Source organism: Melanaphis sacchari, unplaced genomic scaffold, assembly GCF_002803265.2.
Source record: "Melanaphis sacchari strain LSU unplaced genomic scaffold, SCAv2.0 Contig0_pilon_pilon, whole genome shotgun sequence".
Classification (NCBI taxonomy): domain Eukaryota; kingdom Metazoa; phylum Arthropoda; class Insecta; order Hemiptera; family Aphididae; genus Melanaphis; species Melanaphis sacchari.
Window position 1 is genome coordinate 12,865,811 of NW_020270366.1, and position 24,473 is coordinate 12,890,283.

Genomic DNA, 24,473 nt, shown 5'->3' on the forward strand with positions numbered 1-24,473 from the left:
TATGTGAGCAGACCCATTGGAATGTCCCACGACGAGTGTTAAGTGTGAGTAGTATAAGTAGTATATTATATTATTATGGTGTAGTATAATGTATAGACGATCGCCACTGCAGCGGCCGCTCTGTGGTGAGTCATAATATATTAATATAAGATATGTCGGCACAACATCGATGCATATTATATACACGATTGACTCGACTCGATAGAAAAGATGATAAAGCGATGCAGACAGGGAGGAGAATATAATATTATAGTCTATATTCAAAAAAATCTAATCGATGGTTTCCAAACACTTATATTGAGTCATATATATACGTAGGCGCGCAGCTAATTTATTTTGACGATTATTTATAAAATTATGCAATTTATAATTAAGAGTCTTAAACGTAAAAATTAGTTTGAAGAAAAATTCCAATAAAGCTGACTAAGAAATAATAAATAACTGTAAAACAGTGAACATCATAAAAAAATGTTGTTAATTTAAAATTTAAAATAACCCTAATACTTTAATTGCTTTTAGAAAAATTTACTCCACATGAATAGAGAAAAAAATATTCAACTGAAAAGTTACACCAAGGCCATGTATATTAATATCTATCACTAAGGCTATAGGATAGTATATAGGATTTTACATTTTTTTTTAGGATTTACAGGATATAGCTTTTCAAGCACAAAAAGTGATTTGGTCATCTACGAGTTCAAATATATAGTTTTTATTTTGCATTTTTTGTACTTTTTTTATTTGAGGTCATTTTTCAATTTTACGGGAATTTTTATACTTTATTGAAATCTGGGTAATATTTTTATAAATTTTTAAATATATTTTTTAAATGGTCGTTATAAGTTATAGTACAAACATATCAAGGTACAACATTAAAATAAAACCGTAAACATATTTTCTATAATATTTCAAAATACCAATCGTTTGTATAATATAAAATATACGGATTGGACTAACCGAGCAATAATCGATAATTATGTTCAATTACATGTCATCTTCATCAATTTATTATTAAATTTAAATTTAAATTTTATAGTTTTACAATATTATTTTATTTCAAAATATATGACACTGGTCATTATACCAAAAGATGAATTTATTTGTATGCTTAAAAATATAAATTATTATTTATTAATTAATTTATATAATTTTTTTTTTTTTTTTTTTGATCATTTTTAAGCTTTTTGGGTCATATTTTTAGGTCATTAAAATTCTAACCCTACCTATCTCTGTTGAAGTAATTAAACATAATTTTATTTTTATTCTTGTGAAATGCATCTTTTAAACATTTTGAGACATTCAGATTAAAAATCGTAATATTAAACAATTATTTACGCTAGAAATTATGACAATCATATTATATGTAATAGAGTTTAAGAATATCAAAATAAAATTTTAAGCAATATTTAAAAAACTGACGATATCAATTAAAAAATATTAGAATTAGCCAAGGGGTCAGATGGTCTTGGGTAAGTAGTAGGTACAATGGAGATTAGGTACAGAACATTTAGAAGTTAAATATCTATTGAATACATATTATTCGTTAACAGTAGTTTATCAAATACAACCTGAAAGGTCGTTGTAAATTGCGTCTCATTTTTAATTTTTTGTGTAAATTGCGGCCCGGGTATATTTTATACATACATAAATTGCGGCCAGGGTGTATTTTGTATATATTTAAACTGCGACTGAGGTATAATTTGTATGAAATCAATTTATTTATAAAAATCAATACTTTTCTTCCAATTTTTCAGACTTAGGACTGGCAATATAATTGTTTTAGTATTGGTAATTGGTATGGATAAAAATATTAGTTTCTCTGTTTTTTGTTTATAAGTAAAAAAATGTATTATTAAAAATTAGTAATAAAGTACTAGGTAAAAATGTGTATCATTAAAAAATAAATCACCCAGAAAAATTTCTTTTGCTTGCAATTCATACATTTTTTCATGTATAAATGTTTCTTTTTCAGTCTGTTTTTTGCTTTTTGTTTCCTGACTTCTCAAGCTGATATCTACATCGTAGATATTAGTTATTACTCATTTTTGAATTGTACAACCGACTGGAAATCGGAATATCTAGGGCCGCAATTTACTTATGTCATAAAAATACACAGGCTGCAATTTATGTATGTTTTAAAAATATATGGGCCGCAATTTACATAGTATATGACTATGACTTTTTTTTGGGGGGAGGGGCGCAATTTACAGACTCCGAACCTGAACTAGATGATGAGATGAGATAACTAGAAAGACCAAATTAATTTAAATTAAAAATAAAAATTTCATGGTTTATTGAGCCGAATGTTTTACGAATTCAACTAGGCTTATTTGTTATAAAATACTACGCTCGATGTATTTCGGTGAGTATTGGTTCAATTCATTGGAAAGTCAGTGTCGCTTTGAAGACAAAATCCATTCGGGTATTAGTATTATTTTTCTAAATGTTTTTAAAATTTTTTAAAACAATTTTGGGTTATGGTTTTTTAATTAAAGATTCAAATACACACAAAATACATTATTTCGAAAGTGCATAATAATTTGTTGAGTCATTTGTTTCTTTTTTTTTTTAATAGTAATTTGCTTATTTATTTTACAGATTATATTTTTTAATTTATTATTTTATACTATTTAGGGAAAGTAGATTTGATAATTAATTTTGGGAATATATTAATTTATAGTTTTATAAAATAATACATACAATATTTATTAACATCAGTGGAATCTGGAAAGGTTAGGTTATTGATCTTAAAGGATAAAGTTCCACTTAAATAAGCACAAACCACAAATAATAGTTCCTAGTTCGTACAGCATAATAATTTCCGCTTTAGGAAAGTAATCATTCAAGAATTAAACGAAAACAATTTATTGCATTTTAATTTTTAATAAAATTTGCTATGGAATGGATAGTGATGTCACAATATTGTTGTTATATTTAGAGAAAAAGATCGTATACGTGCATCACCGATCTATACGAAACTAGCATACAAATTTCAAAATTAAAAACAAAATAAAGAAAAACCACAGTAATAATAATATAGCTGTATAATTGCTGCACACGTCGTTTCCGCTGGGAAACGTATGTCGATCGACCGAGAGAGAGTCATTAATAATAGAACGCTAAACGTGTAATTCCAGTGCTGTGTATTATACATATATATATATATAATATGGTATATGTCTTAATTAAATGTCAACGTTGGAAATATAGGATTGCACAGACCCCTTTTTTATCGGTTTTTTACGACACGTCGTCCATGTCTCCATATTATTATAACATACAATGCGGAATATTTTTTAGAAACAGGGCTTTGTTCGACCCTCGACATTGATTATCCCACGGACTACGAGACTACTAGTGTTTACCTCACGACATCGCTACTCATAAATTCGGTACCCAATAGACGTAGTTCATTTAATATACATAAGTGTACTGCAGGAGCGTTGTTGTAACTTGTATAATATTATACGTGTTGCAGCATCATTTGTGGCGGGGGAGACAATTAAAACCATCAAAAAACCGTTTCACTCCCCACGCCACCGCTTGAGCTGACCTATGGCCTATTACACGTAGGTATAGTACAGGTAGGTTGGTATTCGGTAGTAAATACGATTTTGGTTTGGTTTCATTATTATTTTTTTTTTTTTTTTAATTTACTCCCGAGAAACCGGTTGTTTACGCGGTGTATACGCATACACTATAGGTACCTACGTACATCCGACGGGGTTGTGCTGCAATGACGACGTCAACGACGGCGATAATAAAATATTAGAATTATTATTAAACCCTCGTCGGGCGGCCTCGCCGACCTAACCACCTGCAGCGGAGGAGATGTGACGCTCGGTCCGAGACAGGTGCTGCGTAGTAAATAGGTACATAATAATATTATTATACGGAGAGGAATAGTTCTTCTCTGGGGCCACTACCAAACACGTGCCGCCGTCTCCTTCACCTTCTCAACCGCGCGCAACAACACGCCCGTCTACAATCCGTCGATCCCTCTCTGCGGCACAGTTTCGTTTTACCGTACCGTATTAATTTATCCGTATGCCTATAAGACGCGCTCAAAGGAGGTATACAGACAAAATAATACGAAAAAAAATATATATAATATATAATAATATACATTATGAATTATTATCGTGTAATATATTACAGCCCTTATTACAACCATCAGCGGAGAGTATTCGGAATATTTTAATGCTGACAGCAAAACGCGCACTGATATGATATCTGTTATAAGTTATAACCAATAACACTACATCTGATATCGATGCGTACATGCCTGTTAAAATATAATAATAAATTATTTTATTAAGTGTAATCATTGGACGAATAATAACAATTATTTTACGATAATCGATCGAATAGTAACGCTGTCGCGGGCAGCCATATTGCGGCGTGAAGAAAAAAATGACGCATTTCGGCGGTGGTGAAGAGAGAATACATATTACATTGTACAGCCCGTATAGGTGTCTACTTGATATTATTACATAATATAATACAGTGTGAACACTGAACCATCGTATTTGTTCTCATTTACTTGTGATGGCTTTATAGGAAAACACAGTGGATTTCCCTGTATACAAACATATAGTAGTAGCAGGTATAGCATGAAGCTCACTATATATTATTATAATAATCGCGTATCCGCACGTGTAAATATAAAGATTAGTCACCCAACAAAAAACTATTGGTAAATCGCCAAGGAATCTGCGAAGCTTAAAATGATTGCGAATTGGCAATGTGATCAGATGTTTATTATACGACGGTTATTGTACGCGGAACGGCTTAATTTGCATGAAGTGTTACGATCGTTTTTTGTATAAAAAATAAATTTATAAGTACTTACTACTCCATAATGACGCGTGTAATTTATGAAAACATATAATAATAATAATAGTTTATAATATTATATCATGACGCGACTGATTATTCCGTATAGAAGTTGATGTGAACTTGTTTATAACAGGAATAACTGAAATGGACGCGCACGAAATAAACAATCAAAAATATAAAATTTTAACGATTATTAAATAAAATATACATAAAATATAATATATTTAATACATCAGTTAATAAAAATTACGTTATCGAACGGTGTACAAAATACGAATAAATATTGTTAAAATACGTAAAAGGAATAAGTCTTGTGTGATATATGTAGGTAATAACTAATAAGTAGGTACCTATACTACATAATTTTTAATATTTATTATAATCGCGTACAATTGTAATTTTAGAGGACAATATTAAAATTATTAGCTTTTTAAACTGTACAGATATAAACGAATTTATTAAATTATTTTGTACGTTGCTATAACTTTTATATTATATTGTTAATTATTATATTATGTACTTTATTAATTATTTTATCCAGCTTTAGTTATAGGTATTATTGTTATTAACAGCCAATATGTTAAAGAAATATGTACGTGTAATAATTCTAAATAAATATCTAATCACCATAATCGCACACTGAGATGTTATATTATGCTCATATACGGCGTTATGATATTAAACTGATAAATTCTATTTATGTAAGTTCCTAATAATATACAACATAAATAATAAATACATATAAGGTTAATCAATTTTATTTAAAACATAATTGTGTTCAAAATAGAAATGTTTATGAATTGTAATACGTTATGAAATTACAAGTTGCAACTTACAAGGTATAAAATGGGATTAAGAATCGGTATCGTTACACACTACACATCCTATTACAACGTTGTTTCCTTGTGTTTGATAATAAAACTCATGGGTCCGACTCGTGCACTAAAAACGAATGAATTAAATAATAATAAATATCAGGATAACTGTACAGTATATAATATATATTATACTATATATATAGCGCATACATTGTACACATTATACAATAAACATAGATTTCAAAAGAAGGATTGTCAAAAAAAAAAAATAAAATAAAATTAATAAAGGATAAAAAAGAACATTTACTTGAGAGTATACTTTAGAAAAGAAAAAAAGAAGACGTTATATATTCATACATGCAGCTTAACATTGAACTATTTTGTTCGTATTAAAAACGAATTCGACATGAACACTTCAAGGACCTGCAGGAAGTGTTACAACGACGACCGTGACCAAATAGAGCCGACCTTTTAGACTTTGTTGATGGTAATAATCCTCCTTTTGTTGGTACTGAGGCACCGTACGGTCGTTAGGTTTGTATACCGTTAACTCGCGTTGTGTGTACCTCTGTTCCCGTAACCACTGTATACTCGCGAGTCCCCTTTTTAGCGATTATTTTATTATATATATGTTTATACCACCACGGCAGAATATTACGCCACATTAAATATTCGCCTGTTATAAACAGCCTCGGGGCCTATAATGATCTCCTCTTCTTCTACATGCGACGGCGGCGAGACGACGACGTTAAGAAAGAAATAATATGAGTGAGAGAGAAAAATCAACTAGCATACATACATATATATATTATGTACAACGTCTTAGGGAAAGTCGTGCTGGCGCGTCAGCGTGTTTAAATAGGTGTATAATACATACATACATATATATATATACATACGTATAGCTGGAAGCCGAACCGCTGCTGCAGTTGTCAATACATATTTTATGTGTACATATGTATATGTCTTATAGTATCTCAATGATTTCACCGTGCGAATCGAAAATGAAAACGGGCTTTATAAAATGCACGTGACCTCGACCGGTGCGCTAATTACCTCCCCCCCCCAAATAGTATTATATTTATCCATAACTTATAAATATAAAACACTATACCTACAATTGTCGTACATAGTTCTACCCTGCACAGCAGTGTGTTCAATTCCCACAAAGACGTTAAAACCTTTTTCGACTAAGGTTGCTTTTTATTTTAATTTTCGCCCTCGATAGTTACCGGCTGCAGGCTGCAGGTGTACGCACATTTATATTCTCGTCAATTTGCAGTACACGACATAAAGCATCTGTCGCGTATATTTCCGCGGTGGACAGCAGCCACCCGGGATACTGTTAATATTTATTTTTTTTTTTTTACTTTTAAACTCGTAATTGTATCCGACGGAATAGCACCGTTGCGCACGACATAATATTAAAATACAATGTTATCATGTAACGTGTACTATACATTGTCATACTGAATATATAGTATCTCTCGTAACAAAGCTGTTATGCTTTCGAATGCATACAATCTTACAGAAGACACTATTAGACAACAGTGAACTATCAAAATCTATTATTGGATCTGTATAAATATCTTATAGGTAATTACAGAATTAGAATAGGTACATAATTTATTCAACTCTGTAATTAATGATGGAGGTAGTAAGGTAATGAGTAGTTGCATCGTCGAATCTGAAGAATCTGAAATAAGCCAAAAAAAGGAAATATTTTATTAGATGTGTGATAATTATATGTATTCTGTGTTGGTAAGTTTAAATATTAGCTATGTCGTTACTGTGTAGATTTTTGTGTCCGTCCTATACATATACCTTTACCCGCTGTATGTCATTGAATAAAGTACTAAAGCGTGCAGCGTATCAATATATTACCTATATTATTGTATCCAGTGTATAATGTACTTCCGATGGAAAGTCAACCTATTCACTCTTGCGGAACACAACCACCTTGGGCGTGTCGCGTAAGTTCTTATAAATTTCTTCTCGTTCCAACACATATTATGATATCAAAACGAATTAATTAGGAAACATTATCCACACGATAAGGATTATGTAATTTTTCGCGAAAACAATCAGCACGACCGTACACAATATATTACATGGTAAGTTAATACATTTCAGAGTTAATAAATTCAAATCATTATACGGATGATATAGTTATAGTAGATACCTGTATAAGATTTTAATAGATTATAACTTATAAGCACTAGGTATTTGATTATTTATTATTTTATATTATTATTATTAAATTGACAATAGATCAATATGATAATTTTTTCTCAATAGATAATAATAATTTGACAGCTTGATGGTTTATTATGTTGAATGGTTAATATGTATATTGTATACATATTTATAATAATAATATATACACTAATAAAGTAGCAAATGTCTACATTGCTCTCGACAAACAACAGTAATTATTCATTTTGAAAAATTAAAAATCCTCAAGGTTTTTAATTATATATTCAATATCTGATTCAAAACTTATAAGATATCATAAATAAATTTCAAACTTCATATTTAATATGTTCATACATAATGAAATAATAACAAAAAAAGTATTATACCTACTATCAAAACAGTATGGACATTAATTATACAAATATTATTATAAATAAAATTCATTTATAAAACAACTTATGTGTGCGAGCGCAAAGTTAGGATTATTTTTAATGCATTTTAAATACGTTTTTATATTAAATATTATACCTTGTATACAAAAATTTTAGTATTACAAACACTATTTAATGCATAATGAATAATAAGTTTGGATAATGAACTTCCAATTTCCATCGAATTAGTTCCTTGAAAGCTTGTGAAAAAATTGGAGCATTCATTTCCATTATCAAATTTCAATAGCAACTAAGCAATACAAAATTAGTGATTTTCAACAGTACAATTTTTAAAATCGATGTTTTACTTCTCTACAAGATATAGAGTTTTTCGAATTTAGTAATACGCGTAAATTAACTTAAGCCTTTTACAAAATTGCTGTATGTAATTAACGTAAAAATATACCTAAGAAATGTGCTTAAACTCGTTTGGCTTTGTATTCGTAAAAATTGATTCCAAAAGTTGTACAGTTAAAAAGCAATTACTCAGCACTATAGGACATATTATTAGTTATTGATAGTTATATTATAATATAGTGGAAATTAAAGCGCTCAAAATTTCTCCGATAATTTCGCAGTAATAATATACATATGAAATGTAGGTCTTATTAAAACAACGCCCTCGTGGCCTCATTAACAATTTGTCATCATGATTATGTCTAGCGGTTCATTTAAATAAAATTATTCTTTATCGGCTCATAGTGTATCATGTCAGGAAGGTTGTACCTCATACAGTCATGCTAATACAAGTTATACATATTTTCCACATGGTCGTTTTGCACTGTCATCACAATAATGTAGTAGTGTACTTACTTACCACACTTCCACCTATACTCGTGTACAATATTATTATATGTATTAAACAAGACTACAAGAGGTTCGTTTAACGACCGCAATGGAGATAATAATTTAGTCTATTAAAACGGTTGCAAACCATCGTAATGGGCTTTTAGATTGTAGTTGGTTTTAATTGAATCGCGGTTGGTTAATGAACCCATTACAATGCGTATTGAAATATAGCTATAGGTAACTGCGTGCAGCCTGTTCGCGGAAGATAATAGGCACCGTATAACAATAATAATGTGTTGATAAATGTAATAATGTTGTTCCGGCCACAAATCACAATTATTGGTTATTTAATTATAAAATAAATCGAAGAAACGAAGAGATCGAATTGGAGTAATTATTGCAGTTTCGTATTTTGGAATTCGGCAATTCGATCAATTACTCCAGATGATACGTCATATTTATATATAATATACTGATACAATTAACGTAGGAACAATTTTTATAATATAATAATAATAAAGTCGTATTATAGAATATACCTCCTACACAGTACACGTATATACTCTGTGGGCTATATGCACAACGAAAGTACAAGTAGTGCCATCGGGTTTGCGCGCAATGATAATGAGTGTCCGGCTTTACCCGAATCGATAATTTTTTACTTCTCGGAAATCTGATCGAACCGCAATATAATCACGGTTGAAGAAATTATTTTTTTAAAGAATGTCATTGACCTGTCTTCGTCAACGTATGTACCTATATAGTTTATATATCGTATAGTATTGTATAATATTGTGTGCGATGTGTGTAACAATACATGCGAGGAGAGAATGATATATTTAGGTATATAAACTAAATATACAAACTGTTGCAGTAAAACGTGTGCGAATTTTAATCCAAAAAAAAAAAAAATAAAAAAGTATGTCCGTCAACCGATGGCAACAAGTACTCGCGAACTTGGGCAGTTGGGCACGCGATAAATAATATCACAATTTATAAAAACATGTTTATTACACCATTGTCGGGTCCCGGTGTGGTTTTCGCCTCGAGGCATACAAATATATATTATAATAGTTATTTATACGATATATACGCACATACTAATAATATGAAACAAATCATATGTACCAACAACACATTCGTAGTATTATCTCCCGAGTCCGTTTGTAACGGTCGTGGAGTGGAGGTCAAGCGTTACCCGAGGCGACCTTGGGGAGGTGCGCGGTCCAGGGCCAAAGGGGTTGATCGGCGGCTGCTGCGACGAGCTCATCGGAAATTCCCGGGCGCCGGTGAACCGTGTGCTTGCCTCCTATATAATATATTATAGTGATGGTCGGGAATGGTGGTGGACCGAGAGGACGGCGGTATCGGAGAGGGGAGACCGCCGCCGTGTCAATCGACGGGGCGGGCCGGAGCGGGTGAGAGGCACGCACAACACGCAAACACACACATACACGCGCAAACGAACGCAGCCGTCGGCTCAGCAGCGGCGGCGACGAGCAGCTACGCGGCTTCGGGATTTTTAATGGTTTGTCTGGGCAGCCGGATCAGTGTGTTGCCGCGAACTGGTTGCGTGAGGACGTTCGTTGTCGCCGGTCGTTCCGATGTTATATTAATATTTTCGTCGAGTTTTCGCCGCCAACATATTATTACAATAATTATAATTCTTTTTCTCCCATTTTGGTGTATGTGTGTGTTCGCGTGCGCGCGTCTACCGTCGTTTCGAAAGCCCGTTTCTAGTGTGATTTTAAAAATGTATAATAATATTTTATTTGATAAAACCACCGTACGTGTCGTGTGTTGATTTTTATTCTTCAGTGTTGTGCTGTGTATGCGTATACGTGTTAGTGCGTTGAACACAGACTACGCGAATCTATTACAATATAGTGGTATACGGTAACCAACCCTGCGGTGTGCTATGCGCGTGTGCGTGTGATAGACGTTCGTACTCGCGCTTGGACTGTGATACAGTCGTTATTTTATCCGGACCGGGTTTGATGTGCCGCGCCTCCAGCTATGTTCGGTTCCATCATCAATCGCTTTCAGACATTCTCGCCGACCACGTCGCCGGTGACCTCGCCGAAGATGTCGCGGCGCAAGTACAAGAGTCCAGCGCACCGGCGCAGTCTCAAGGACGAGTACAGGGACGTACAATCCGAGCCCGAAGACGCTTGTTGCTCAGGGCCGTCATCGGCTACCATCGGCTATCACCGTGGACTGACGCTGCAACACCAATTGCAGCAGAACGCCGGAAGTCCTTCACCGTCATCAGCGAAAAAGAACCGCAACAGGAAACAGCTACTGTTGATCAAATCAAAGTCCACGGCTCGGTTGGACATATCCGCCCCGGTAGCTGCCCCCGTGATCAGCAACTATCATCAAGGGTCCAAATCCATGGGAAGGCTAGATGGTCTAAGACAGGTTCGATTAGTTTATTCAATATTAGTATTACAATGCTCACTTATAATTTATTATGATATCAATCATATTACGTCGTTTTTCGAATACATGCCACTGATTTTTCACGTTTATTGCATACGTGTAGTTTAAACTTTACTGATACTTCGTTAATATAATTTATATTAACAATTATTTTTATAAGATAAATTATTTACAATCTGTATATAAAGGTTAAAATTTACAATACTTCACACTCATCGTTACCTCCTCGACAAAATTCTAAGTTCTAACCAAAAACCATCCATAAGTTGCGCATACTGCTTGCTTTTATTTCCAAGATATTGATATATGAAATAATAAAGTATAATGCGTATCATGATAGTACATTTAAGTACAGACAATAAGTTAATCAATTTCAATTCATCTATTTATCACGAGCGGTATGTTACGTAAGACGGGCATATTATCAATTTTTTAACGTTGCCGTCATCGTCACCGTTCCACGTGCGGTTTTCAATAATCGCGTCTTATTATATATTTATAAACAGGTAGAAAGAACGCACGGTGCGTTGTTTACAGACTACCACTATACTACTATAACTACTATATTATACGTAACATAAATGCCTACTGGGCACTGGCAAACGAAACGAAAGCTAAAATTGACTTAAATGCGTGTGCTACAGAGATTCAGCGATACAGATAATATTATTATGTGGATAATAATTTTTTTTTTATACATTTCGTCCCAGCTACCGCTGTCATGGTGTATATATATTTTGAAAGTGTAACGAATATACTGTTTTCGTATATGTGCGTGTATATATATCCAAACGACATAAACACTGGCTTTTAACACAAAAATTAGACGACAACCATGGCGTATTACGCAATACAACGACCCATCATACGACTACAATCGTAGAAATCATCTAGTTATTGTATAAATAATATTATGTATCCATTTCAAATTCTACTATTAATTGTCTATCGATCGATGTACAGTCTACGGTGTCCACTATCCTGTAGAAGTTGTATATTTCATAGTATGATTTTTTTATTTGTATTTATCGACTATCGGTGATATTATGTATAATATATGTAATAAAACAATAAGTATAAAGTTGTGATGACGTAACATTATTATGTGCATTGTGCACGTTGTTGCTTTTGTGAACATTTTTTGGTGCCGTATGCGAAGAGACCCTTCGTCAGAAACAACCATGGTATCATAATATATAGATAATGTAGCACATCATCACTCGTTAGGATATCGTTTGTTCTTCCAGTTACCAATAATAGGTACACATATTATTATGTACGTGCGATCGGTGGGAATGGATTTTTTTTGTTATTATTATTATTATTATTATTATAGTTTTACGCGCGGGAAACAAAGGTAGGTATCCCCGAACAACCGCGACGGACCAGAAAAACATAATATTGTGTTTGAGCTCGCGCGTCAGGTAGAGAGAAGTTGATTTTTTATTTATTTATTTTTTACGTGAAGCAGTAAGAAAAAACACACGCATACGTACACACGTGCAACTTGTATTTTATATAGACGAAGACGTAATTTGTCTGTTACGCGTTGTTTCTGTATAGTCAATCGCATCGTCGTCGCTGCTGTTGCTGCTGTATCTTTGGTTGTCTTGTTGTTTTATGCAGTGTACAATACACATACATACGCACGCACACACGCGCAACACATATTGTAACTACAAGAGTGTTTTTCGAAACGGTGAAAAAAAAATAATATGACATTCCATCTACCCGATACCGCGCCCGAGGTAATTGGTCGGGTGTTAAAATATCACTATACTAATAATATATATATACATACCTATGCTAGACTGTTGTGTGTATCATTGATGATGAAAAAAAAAATAATATAAAAGAGCGAAATACCGTATAATGATAACACACGTCTCAAACTTAGTATTTCGCGTGTTATCTTCTGGGAAAGGTCGTCGAACGCCATATAAATATGTGTAAGTACCTAATACTATAGTTGCCGCTGCAGCAGTTTGTTGGCAACGACTACATGTTTTGCCGCCCGAAGATGTATTATCACAGTGTTGTACAATGTACATGCACAAACGACCCACCTTGCCGTACCCTTAAATTAGTAGTGGTGTCGAATTTTTTTATTAACACAGTATTATAAATATTTTATACTGTTTAATAAGGTACTCTCCTCATCAGCCAATAGTTTACTGTACCGAAGCTAAGTTCAAAACAATAATAAACCTACAAATGTCCTTAATAACGTTTTAATAGTATCATTCTCGAAATTGAATGTATGTACGTAAAATTCACATAAAATGTAAACGACTAGACGTATTTTGAATGTAAACGAGTGATCAAAAATTAAGAATAACGTATCGACTAGAATAGCTGAATATTTTGAGCATATTTTAATTACTATCATATATTATACTGTAGATACTTATTTAATGACTAATGTGTATAGCAAAATAGAAGTTTATTACACGTATAATATAATGCACCTCATGAGGACAACACACGAGATGTTTTTTCTCTCTGTCACTCATTCGTAGAATATAGCAAAAACAAGTTCACAGATATCAATCGTAAATAATTGGAAAGTGATTTTTATAAAGCTAAAATCATGTAATAAAAATGAATGCAAATCATATTTTTTAGAGTAATTTTTATTGCTTTAAATTTCTATTAGTAGCACTTATTTGAAGTTATCTCAGCTTAAAACAATAAGAAAAACATTTAGTTTAATGTTTAGAAATACAATTTATTTACAACTATTAATTAAGCAATATATTTTATTATGATTTCTAGCTTTATAAAATCATTTTTCAATAACTTAAACATTCATGCAGTTTATCGTTTGTTCCGTACGTGTGAGAAACGGAAATAATAAACCTTGGACTTTGGAGCAACAGAGTGACTTCTTATGAAATATGTATATTATATAATTTTATGGTACAGAAATTATTTTTTAACGATTCGCATAAAATAAGACTATTACAAGGTCATTTGTTTTAATTATTGTTCACCGACAGTTTAACTATACTTCGAAAAGTATAAAATAAATTATGATTTCGTATTTACTGCAAATTGTTTACTTTAAGTAAAACTTATATTTCATAAGTTAAAGAACATAATTTTATAATATGCATCGCGTCTTTGCTGTAGTGGTGTTTACTATGAAAACAGCAAAAACATTCATAAGGGAGAATAATAACAAATTTTAAAATCGATAATGGCCAATGGCCATACAACTGCGATGATCGGCAGAGAAAAAAATCGGAAATTCCGGTTTTTAAAACTTCTCGCAACTGCACGGCATGTCCTGATTTTACGTGTGCATGTAACTCTATTGCAAATGTGCGCGTGTTTAATTAAGAGTATACGGTTTATTTTTTTTTATTTTTCGGACAGACTATAATATATATGCTATGCTAGCCACCATACAATATTATTATTATATACAATATTACATTAATGCGTTTTCGATATTTTCATATTTTGGCAAAAAAAAAAGTGAAACGAATGTTTTATAAAAACAAAAGATTGCTTTCTGATTATACATAATACGTTATATCTGTATAAAATAACTTATAAATAAATATCTATAGGTATATATTATAATATTATATTGTACTTGTATTTGATACTGCGTTTCGTTTTCACGGATCGCTTATTTTTCTTCTCCGTTAATGTATAAAGTGAGAGAACAGGCATTATAACTTTTGAAATTTTTGTGTTTAAACTTACGTTCAGCTTCAGATTAAAAATATATTGTTACAATTGAACATATTCTAGGTATGTTAAAACGATTCGTGAAAGTATGATTATAATACTTTACGCTCTTCTTAAAACTAAACTGCATATTGTATTATTTCTCGGATACTTAGAAGTTAAAAACAATTCGCAAAATATTACTATTGTTACTTTTACATTATCGTCTTCGTAAATAACGTTTACAGATGACTGGAATAGCAAGAATATAATTTTTTTTCGGAATTTGATGAATCAACGATAATAATATTATCCAATTAATGTATTCATCTGTTCCAACTCGATTTCAAAGAAATGTTGATTTTTATCCAAACCACAAATGCATGTGTTTGAAATTACTTTTTATTTTTTGTAGAAACAATAATACATGCGAGTACATTTTACAGGCAATAACACATTTATATATGTGGCGTGCAGACATGTTTTTACGCGGATAAAAGATGAAAAATAAAAATCTTGAACGATATCATCTTATCTGTACACATCGGTAGCGGCATAGGTTATTTTATGTTCACGATGCGCCTCCACTGTGGTCGGAATTTGCCTATCTGTAGAATTTATGCGTATAGTGTGGCTATGTTTATGTAGGTACCATCATATGACATTATAAAAACTGTAACAATTCGACTATGATTTTTGCGACTTAACCCGTCCGCAACGCCCACACGCGTCACTCGTTAAATTCTGGTCTACAAACGGGTCAATTCGACACGAACAACGCAATTCGCTATTCGCTGTGTTATGTACAAAATGTGCGAGGACTGTCGTCGTATCTCCCAGATCCTAAAATGTATTCTCCACGTATTTCATACGTGTTATAAGTCGTAATAATAACGCTCGACAGTGCTTATATATTATAATGTTGTATAGGTATATATTATATATATATTATATTATAGTAATAATAATATAACGGCGAAAAAGCCACTCCGCGCACGCGGACTAGGTGTGGCTCAACAAAAACGCACACAATAAAATGTATAAATATCGTTTCCGTCGTGCATTATTTTAAGGACCAGTCCAGGACAACGGCCATCCCGTCATTGTGTTTCACGTGTGTCATCGTCGTCGTTTACACAATATTAATATTATGTACGCGTTCATAACACACATATATGTGCATAGGTGTGTGTGTGCGTATACTTGCAAATACCGTAGTTTTATAGGACTTGTCGCGGCTGTAAACATCTTTGCAGTGCGTATGTGTACTACATATTATTATAGTATAATATTATATGCATTGTATTTTTGTGTAAGTATGTATACAGAGTGATTCAACAACCATGCTCATCCACTTTTTTATTTGATCATACAATTGTTAAAAAATTAAATTTTTTAATATACCCTACTTTATGACCATATTTCTAATTCTTGAAATCCTTTGTTTCATTTACGGAATATTCTGTGTTAGATTTGTATCTATAAACTTCTGTTTTTCGAGCGTTAACTTTTCTTTTAAATGTTAATTATTTCACAAATATTTTTATGAAAACTTTGAAGTACTTACCCAAATCAATAATCGAACTATTAGTTTTCGAGTTATAATAATAATTTCACGATAACGGGCTTAGAAGATATAGGGACTATGGTTATTTTAAAAATTTTAGAGTCAACATTTATAATCTGTAAAAATATTTTAAGTATAATAAATACTAAACTGATATTATATCAATTTTTTTTTTTTTAAATCATTTTAAAAGAATTTTATCCTAACTATAAACATTTTAATAATTGAAAAATACTGGTTTAAATTTCGAATTAGCTATATCAATATAACAACAAAAATAATTTACAATAAAAAATTGGCCGTCTCATTTGAAAAATAGAAGTTTGTATCACCAATAGGACGTTCACTAAAAATTTGAAAATATTTCTAATAGTACCTATATTTAAAAATTTCATACATCAGATTGTTTATTATTAAATGAAATAACCGGGATAATCATGCTTAGTGAATCACCCTGTATTTATACTAAACCACTGTTATTGGGTCGTGTCCGACAAGCGCGCGTGCTCTGGGTACCGCCGCGCGTTTTGAGAAAAATATTGCGCACACGTGACCTGCGAACAGTGCGAACACTACCGAAACGCGCGTGTTCCGATAATAATATGTAGGTTAACACCGATGTCGAAGAATCTAAAATAAACGTTCATATTATATTATGCGCGTACAAAGTCGCTCGCTCCTGTGTGCATTTGACGAAAAGCACTTAAAATCGTATTATTATTTATTACCCTGTATATATATGCATGTATAAGATAAACCTAAAGTGAATATTCCGCGTATTACGCGTCGCGGATTCATTGAAATGCTCATTTTACGTGCGACTAATCGAATATTGCGTGTTTAACCGGTGGCGGCGATTGTTTTCTATTTCGTGTCCGTGTCATCGAAATCGTGGTCGTTCAGTCGACGGTTAGTAGCGCGATTCAACAACTCCCGTGTGCCTGGAGCGTTATTGTCGCTGGTCGCGCTGTTATGTCAGACGGCCGTGTTCGATGATACGCCACACGCCAGCGGAAATGTGATAACTGATAACGAATCCGCGTGCACTTCCGTTTACCGGCGTTCCGATTCGCCTGGAACACCGTGGAGGAGCCATCTCGCGGTCGTAGCATTAAAATCTCACAGGAACTTTTACAGTTTTACATGCCTGAGTCCTTGGCAAAATACCATGTTTATGTACAGCGATTTATGAGTAATCAAATACATCTTCAAAAACTTGTATTCGTTTTCACTAAGTACTATAATGATAATTGAGAATTTGACTTAGTGGTATTAACTATATAAATTGTTAACCATATAAAAAATGATTTATTATTTAGCGATCAAAGCGATCTGTGTATTAAATTATTAACATAATTCTTGCATTGTTAAGTACCTACATCATATTTTTCGTAAAACTTGCTTAGGTAAACAAATTAAAGGTGGGTAGAGTTTGCAACCGATTTAGTTGATCACACTATGCAACGAAAATCGGTATAGGTTTAAGGTAACATCGGTGCTCATCTTACTGTTACTGTGTATTTGCCCGTTCGTGATGGTCGCAAAACGAATGTACAATACGCGCACATTGTCGTGTATGAATACAGTTTCGTAATTCGGTATTTCGTCATTATCATTGTATTAAAAAATACAATATATCATATACTATTATGTGTGTCATTTACTATATATATAATATACGATCTATATAGAAATCGTTTTTTAATATGCACACACTGTGTATTGTGTACATAAAAACACTTGGTCGACACGAGCAAGGATTATTATCGTCAGTCCAAACCTAAATTCGTCGACGGATTACGCGTCTTATAGAATATATAATAGGCGATCGTCTGAAGCGCGATCATTTAAATATATATGCGTGGCGTTCTAATCGGCGTGAGAACCGCGAGTGTGTTATATATTATATAGTACCTATATATATAACATTATATTATACCTCGGCTCAGAATACAGATCATGGGAAAACATTAATTATTTTCGTTGCATGCTATGCAAAACTGCACAAGTGTTATTATTACCATAGGATCCGGCGCGTCAGAATATTAGCAACATCGATGATCGATGAGCAAAAATTGTACAGAAAAACAAATTATGATGAATGTTATTTCGTCGTTCTCATGTGATTTTCCTGTTACAACGTATGCAGACAGATTGTCGATAGATACAACAGCTGGGCGCACAATATAAAATAATAATATTAAAGTCTTTTGTGTACAATTTCTTTTTGTAAATTATGCTTATTTTTCGATTACTGGTGGGAGTTTTTTTTTTACGTTGTTTTGCATTATAGGTACGTCCTCTTTACCCTTCTCGTCCAACAGACCCACAGTGTAACGCAATACTTGCATTATAATAATTTTATACTTAAAACGTAAGCGTAGAAAAACGAGTTTCGTTCGCTTCTCCTTCGTAAGGGATGTTCTAGAGTTCAAGAGTTGTATTATTCTATATAGTATATAGTGGTGTATAATATATATATATGCGAGTATAGGCACGAACAAGGTGTGGCGATGATGATGATGCGTATAATTATTGTGTGCACATGAAATATGCTCCGAAAATATCCTCTTTGGTCGTTGTAATATTATATGCTATGGTATTTCACATACACGAGCTCACTGTTAAGCTGCAGTAGGCCGTATGTTTATGTTTAATATATTAATACTGTCTACCAGTCTACCTACTACTAGCTGTACATTTATATAATATTATTTTATACACACGCACGTGTGTAGGAATCAGTGCCCCCGGGCTGTGTATAATATATTATATTATTCTATTGAAATAATTATTATACTTGGCTCTGGGTTGATATCACGTTCCGTAAGTGTGAGGACGAGATGAGATACATCTAGCCTTAAGGGCGAGGGAGAAACAGTAAACTGAAAACAAACGAAACCCTTACTTCGAGAATAAGAATCACAATCAATATTTTTGTTATTAAACCGTCGTCGCTGATATATGGGTAGAATTTCAAAATTGATTAACTATGTTGCATTAGCTTACCCACACACACACACACACACATATATTTATCATTATATTGTATCATATTATGGGCTATAATATCATACTTTAATATGTTATATATAAAGTTTAATTCAGAACGCCATTGTATGAAAATATAATACGTCGTTGAGAAAGTCAAGATTTTTTAAAAACTATTTCTTGACAAAATGAATCGTGGGAAATATCGTATTATCTACCTATATATATTTGCGTTGCTGTTTCTAATAACAAATTTATGTGTAATACAACGTAGATTCCTATATATTTATATTATATTATATGCTTCAAACCGACGTATTGCGCTCGGTTGCTGTTTATATATTGTAGGTGACGGCCGCGATTCCAATTAAATGATTATCGTATACGAGAAAAAAATAATAAATTTAAGTATTACTTGGGAACCGATTTTCATGTATATTATATTTAATTTGGTCGTCGATTACAAGTGCAGCGCACAACAGGTTTTCGAAACCTATGTCGCCGACCGCGTTGGAAGTGTGACGTGTTCGGCGTCCGTTTTTTCAATATAATAGTAATCGTCTGTCCGAGTGGTTTTTATTTCACCAAGCCGGAAACGAAAGGAAACGCTCTCAGAGTATATGAGTGTGAGTGTGTATATGTATGCAGTTTATAGTATGTATATTTACTATACTGTCTGGAAATCTTAGTACTCGTATAAAAAAAAACCGCTTTTAGTCCAGCTGTGTTATCGAAAAAGACATTGTACGGGTGGTGGTTAAATCTTGTAATTCCGTCCACTAGCACGTTTTTTTTTTGTGTTAACACTGCTAACGAGGACCATCCGTTTAGAGAACATGACATATTTAGTGTACCTTTTAAAGTGCGCAAAAAACACTCGTAAACTGTTTTTATAATAAAGTTAATGAAGAAAAAATATCTAGTTATCATCATTATTATAATAATATATGATATTGTATTTATATAATTTATACTTTATTATAATCGTATGTATTTATATTCACGTATTATAGTAATGATTTATTATTGCAATAAAGTCCCAATCGGTTATTGTAGATTGTCGATTGATGTATTATAATACGTATACAGTGTGTATCATATTCTAAATGGACAGAATACCCACCATGATCGGAACACGTGTATTTAAATACTCTTGCACATGCGTATATCGTTGTCGTATGTAAACATCAATTATTAGTGTTTATGTATAATAATATAGCATATTGTAATATTATGTGCGTTTTACTTTCGATTTCCAGCAAACATCTGGTATGCTGGTTCCACAACCGCTGCAGACATTGGAAGTGTATAAAACACAATTATAGTTTCGACCCGAGTCCCTCTCCCTCTTCCAGTCGCAAACAATAAATGTATGTGTGTATATATATTACTTAGACGACGTATCTTGTCCGACAACTGAAATTTGCCCTTGACTGTGGCTGAGCTAGGTCCTATCAAAGTTATAATACATCATTTATTTAGATACAAAAGATGATTCACCTAATTTGTTCACCCCCATTTTTCATTTAATAATGCATTTATTTAAACTCTAATTTTTGAAAATTTTAAATATACTTTTAGACTATTTTTCCAAACTATTGAGATTTTTTTGTACTACTAAAAAAATTTCCTGTGGTATACAAACGTTTGTTTTTTCAAATGAATAATCAATTTTTTTACTGTAAATTATTTAATAAACTTGAATTAGGTACATCAAATTTTTCAAAAAAAAAAAATGTATGTATTTATTAATTATTATTTATTTTTATTCAGAAAAGGAGAGTTCTCGTTTTAAAAAACACAAGTCTGAATCCTTATAAAACACTGCTTGAGTGGTACAAAAAAGTCTCAAGAATTTGAAAATATAGTTTTTAAATGTATTTAAATATAAATAATATAAAAACTGGCAATAACTGCATTGTTGGAATAAAAGAGAGGGCGAGTATTCTTGGTGAATTTTAGGCTTTTTTAAAATTAACTTCTCTCTTTCACGCACACATGCTTGTTCGTTCTCCGTCTCTCATTTCTACGTTTAGCTGGCGGCCGAGGAAGAGCACTCAGACGGTCGATTCAGTGAAAGTGTGGATGGATGCTGCGCACACGTGTACCGACGCATCGTTCCCTTTTTCTGTACTCATCGTCGTCCATGTGCTGCAGGCGGGAAAATTTGATAATAAAGCTTTCCGTAACTCATCAAAAACACAATATGTTGTGTATCTATTACTTATAAATTAAAAAAAAAAAAAAGAAATCAATTATTAAAAACAGCAGTGGAATATGTATTTTTTTGATCGATATTATGTAGCTAATAATAACGTTGTTATTAATAACTTATTAATTTACCTATCGACGACAATGAACACGCTTATACGCGAGCTCAAGGTCAGCAGCCATATATTCTTTCATTATTGTTGCACATATATCACACGTCATATAATACGCGATATCTACGTGGCTACGTGGTGTTTTCATATGATTGACAGGTACATAAATTTATATATCGTTGATTTTTTTCTTCTCAATATTTTCCTCTGTTTCGAACCGGTCGCTCTTCGGTGTTCGGCGACGTCGTGAGAGATGACCTATGTGTACAACAATGACTATACGAGTAATAATCAGAAATCTAATTAATCGCGATGTATAGTTGGTATATACTATTATATATATATACACGGTCAAAATATATAACCATCGATATCATTTTTATCATATAAAACGCGCCGAAAAACTATTGACTATGTTCTATACCCATAAAAATGTATACGATGCGCCCGTCGTCGACGGTATTAATAATTGTTTTTACTCTATCGTCTCCGCGATAGAACCAATCGCATTTTTTTTACGATAGGTATTTGACTGGATAACATTGCAGTTATATTATTTTTTACACTCATCGATGTACTTCTTCGATATTTTAACATTCTGGTGTGTTTTACGGACTCTACTCTCGCTGTGTTCGCTGTATATTAACGTAGGTCGTAAGACGATATTACCAAGCGTATGTGTTCATTGCTCATTAGTCATCACAATTTTTCAGACTGTTAAATCCTCTGTGTATTTATAATTGATCTTATAATAATTGCGAGAACTTGATGTTGAACATTTTGATTGCAAAATAAGTATTCGAGTATACATAAAATTGAGTTATAGTGTTATAGTGTACATGAAATAATAGAACAATACTACAATCAAGCATTCAGAAAAACATATTTCTTAGAAATTTTTTTAATATTATATTATTTCGTATAATATTTTTATTTCAGATAATTCGAAATACAATTATCTTATATACTAAGAAATGTTACCGTTTTTTGTATTAATTGTTGATAGAACATAATAAAACTATGGTTGAGAGAAATTCGATAACATATACATATTAAAGAATATTAGAAACGCCCTTGTCGACTAGTAGATTTCATATATATGGTTTGGATTTTTTCCTGTATAATTATATTTTATATACATGATGTGATCATCTTGCACGTATAAAATACGACGATTGTGGTGATACGTGTATAGCCTGTAATTTACACATGTGTGTGTGTATACTTGACATTCGAATCGTCGTCACAAACCGCTCCAAACGACATGTGCAATAAAGGAAAATGCGGGCAAGTCGTCTGAAAGTCTACTGATTTCTGTTGTTGCCACTGTACACAGCCCGAGTGCATTTCTTGAAACTTTAAAAGACTTACCTGCGGTTTATACTGCACATACACACACGTCATATTTATATATATATATAATTATCACGTTATCATAATTGTCACTTTCTCTCCACGGCAGCCTGTCCATGTCAAAAGAATTTCATTAGTTGTATAGTAGGTAAATAATACGATACATACCTAGTTTCAACACTGACCACATACGAATTTTTAGCCGTATCACTTGTCTTATACATGTATAATAATAATAATATCTGAATACAATACATACGCATAAATGTTATCACTCTTCCATCATTTTCATACATGAACTAGAGATTCGGATCACTACTCACTATAGCCTCATTCTGACCCATTCACCCTCCCTCCAAATTCCCACCCCCAACAGTTAGGGCCACCTCAACTCATCTGCCGCGTGCATCGTCCGTAATCGTATTGTGCAAACATTTATAGCGATGTACCTGTATAAATATAATACGCAGCATATAATGTACGCACTGTTTGCGTGGTTCGGTTAATTAAGTAATTTGTACGGGAAAAAAACCGTCGGCGATGACTCGCGCGTGAAAGTCTTAGTCGCGCGATATTCCAAAACTCCACCACTGGAGTGAGAGTACATATTATATTATTATGGTAGCAGCGCATGTATTATGGTTTGTCTGGTTAAGTTATTGGCGTATATCATGACGGTTTCAAATACGTGTGCGTGTATGTTTTACCTATAAAATATATATTACAAACGCACGCATATAAGTTTATAACATATCCGATAAAACTCGTTTTCGCCGCCGCTGCAGTCGCCGTCTCTTTTTTATACATATACATATGTAGTGACAGTGATAATGGTGTCGCGTTTAATAAGTGGTAGTGGTAATAATAGGGGAAGGGGTGAAGATTATTGATATTATAATAGTATTTATGAATGAAGTTTTACACGTAATACGCCGACACGATTAAACGAATTGTATAAAACTCTCGAAAATGTTTTAAATACGAATATTATCGAATTATGTGACGAATTTTATAAATTTTACAACTGCAGTGTATCGAGATTTCG

The 24,473-nt window shown here is 32.6% G+C and overlaps 1 protein-coding gene across 3 annotated transcripts in view; it reads left to right on the plus strand.

The window, feature by feature from the left end:
* The window catches only part of LOC112601592 (rho GTPase-activating protein 20-like), a 213,472-nt gene that overhangs the window by 101,260 nt on the left and 87,739 nt on the right, over positions 1–24,473 (plus strand). The window contains exon 1 of one of the 3 annotated variants that reach the window (XM_025349305.1): positions 10,617–11,494. The exons of the other annotated variants lie outside the window; for them this stretch is intronic. Within the exon in view, the coding sequence (XP_025205090.1) occupies positions 11,090–11,494 (405 nt within the window). The 5' untranslated portion in view covers positions 10,617–11,089. Of the gene's footprint in view, positions 1–10,616; positions 11,495–24,473 lie in introns of those variants that run through there. 3 annotated transcript variants of the gene reach the window in all.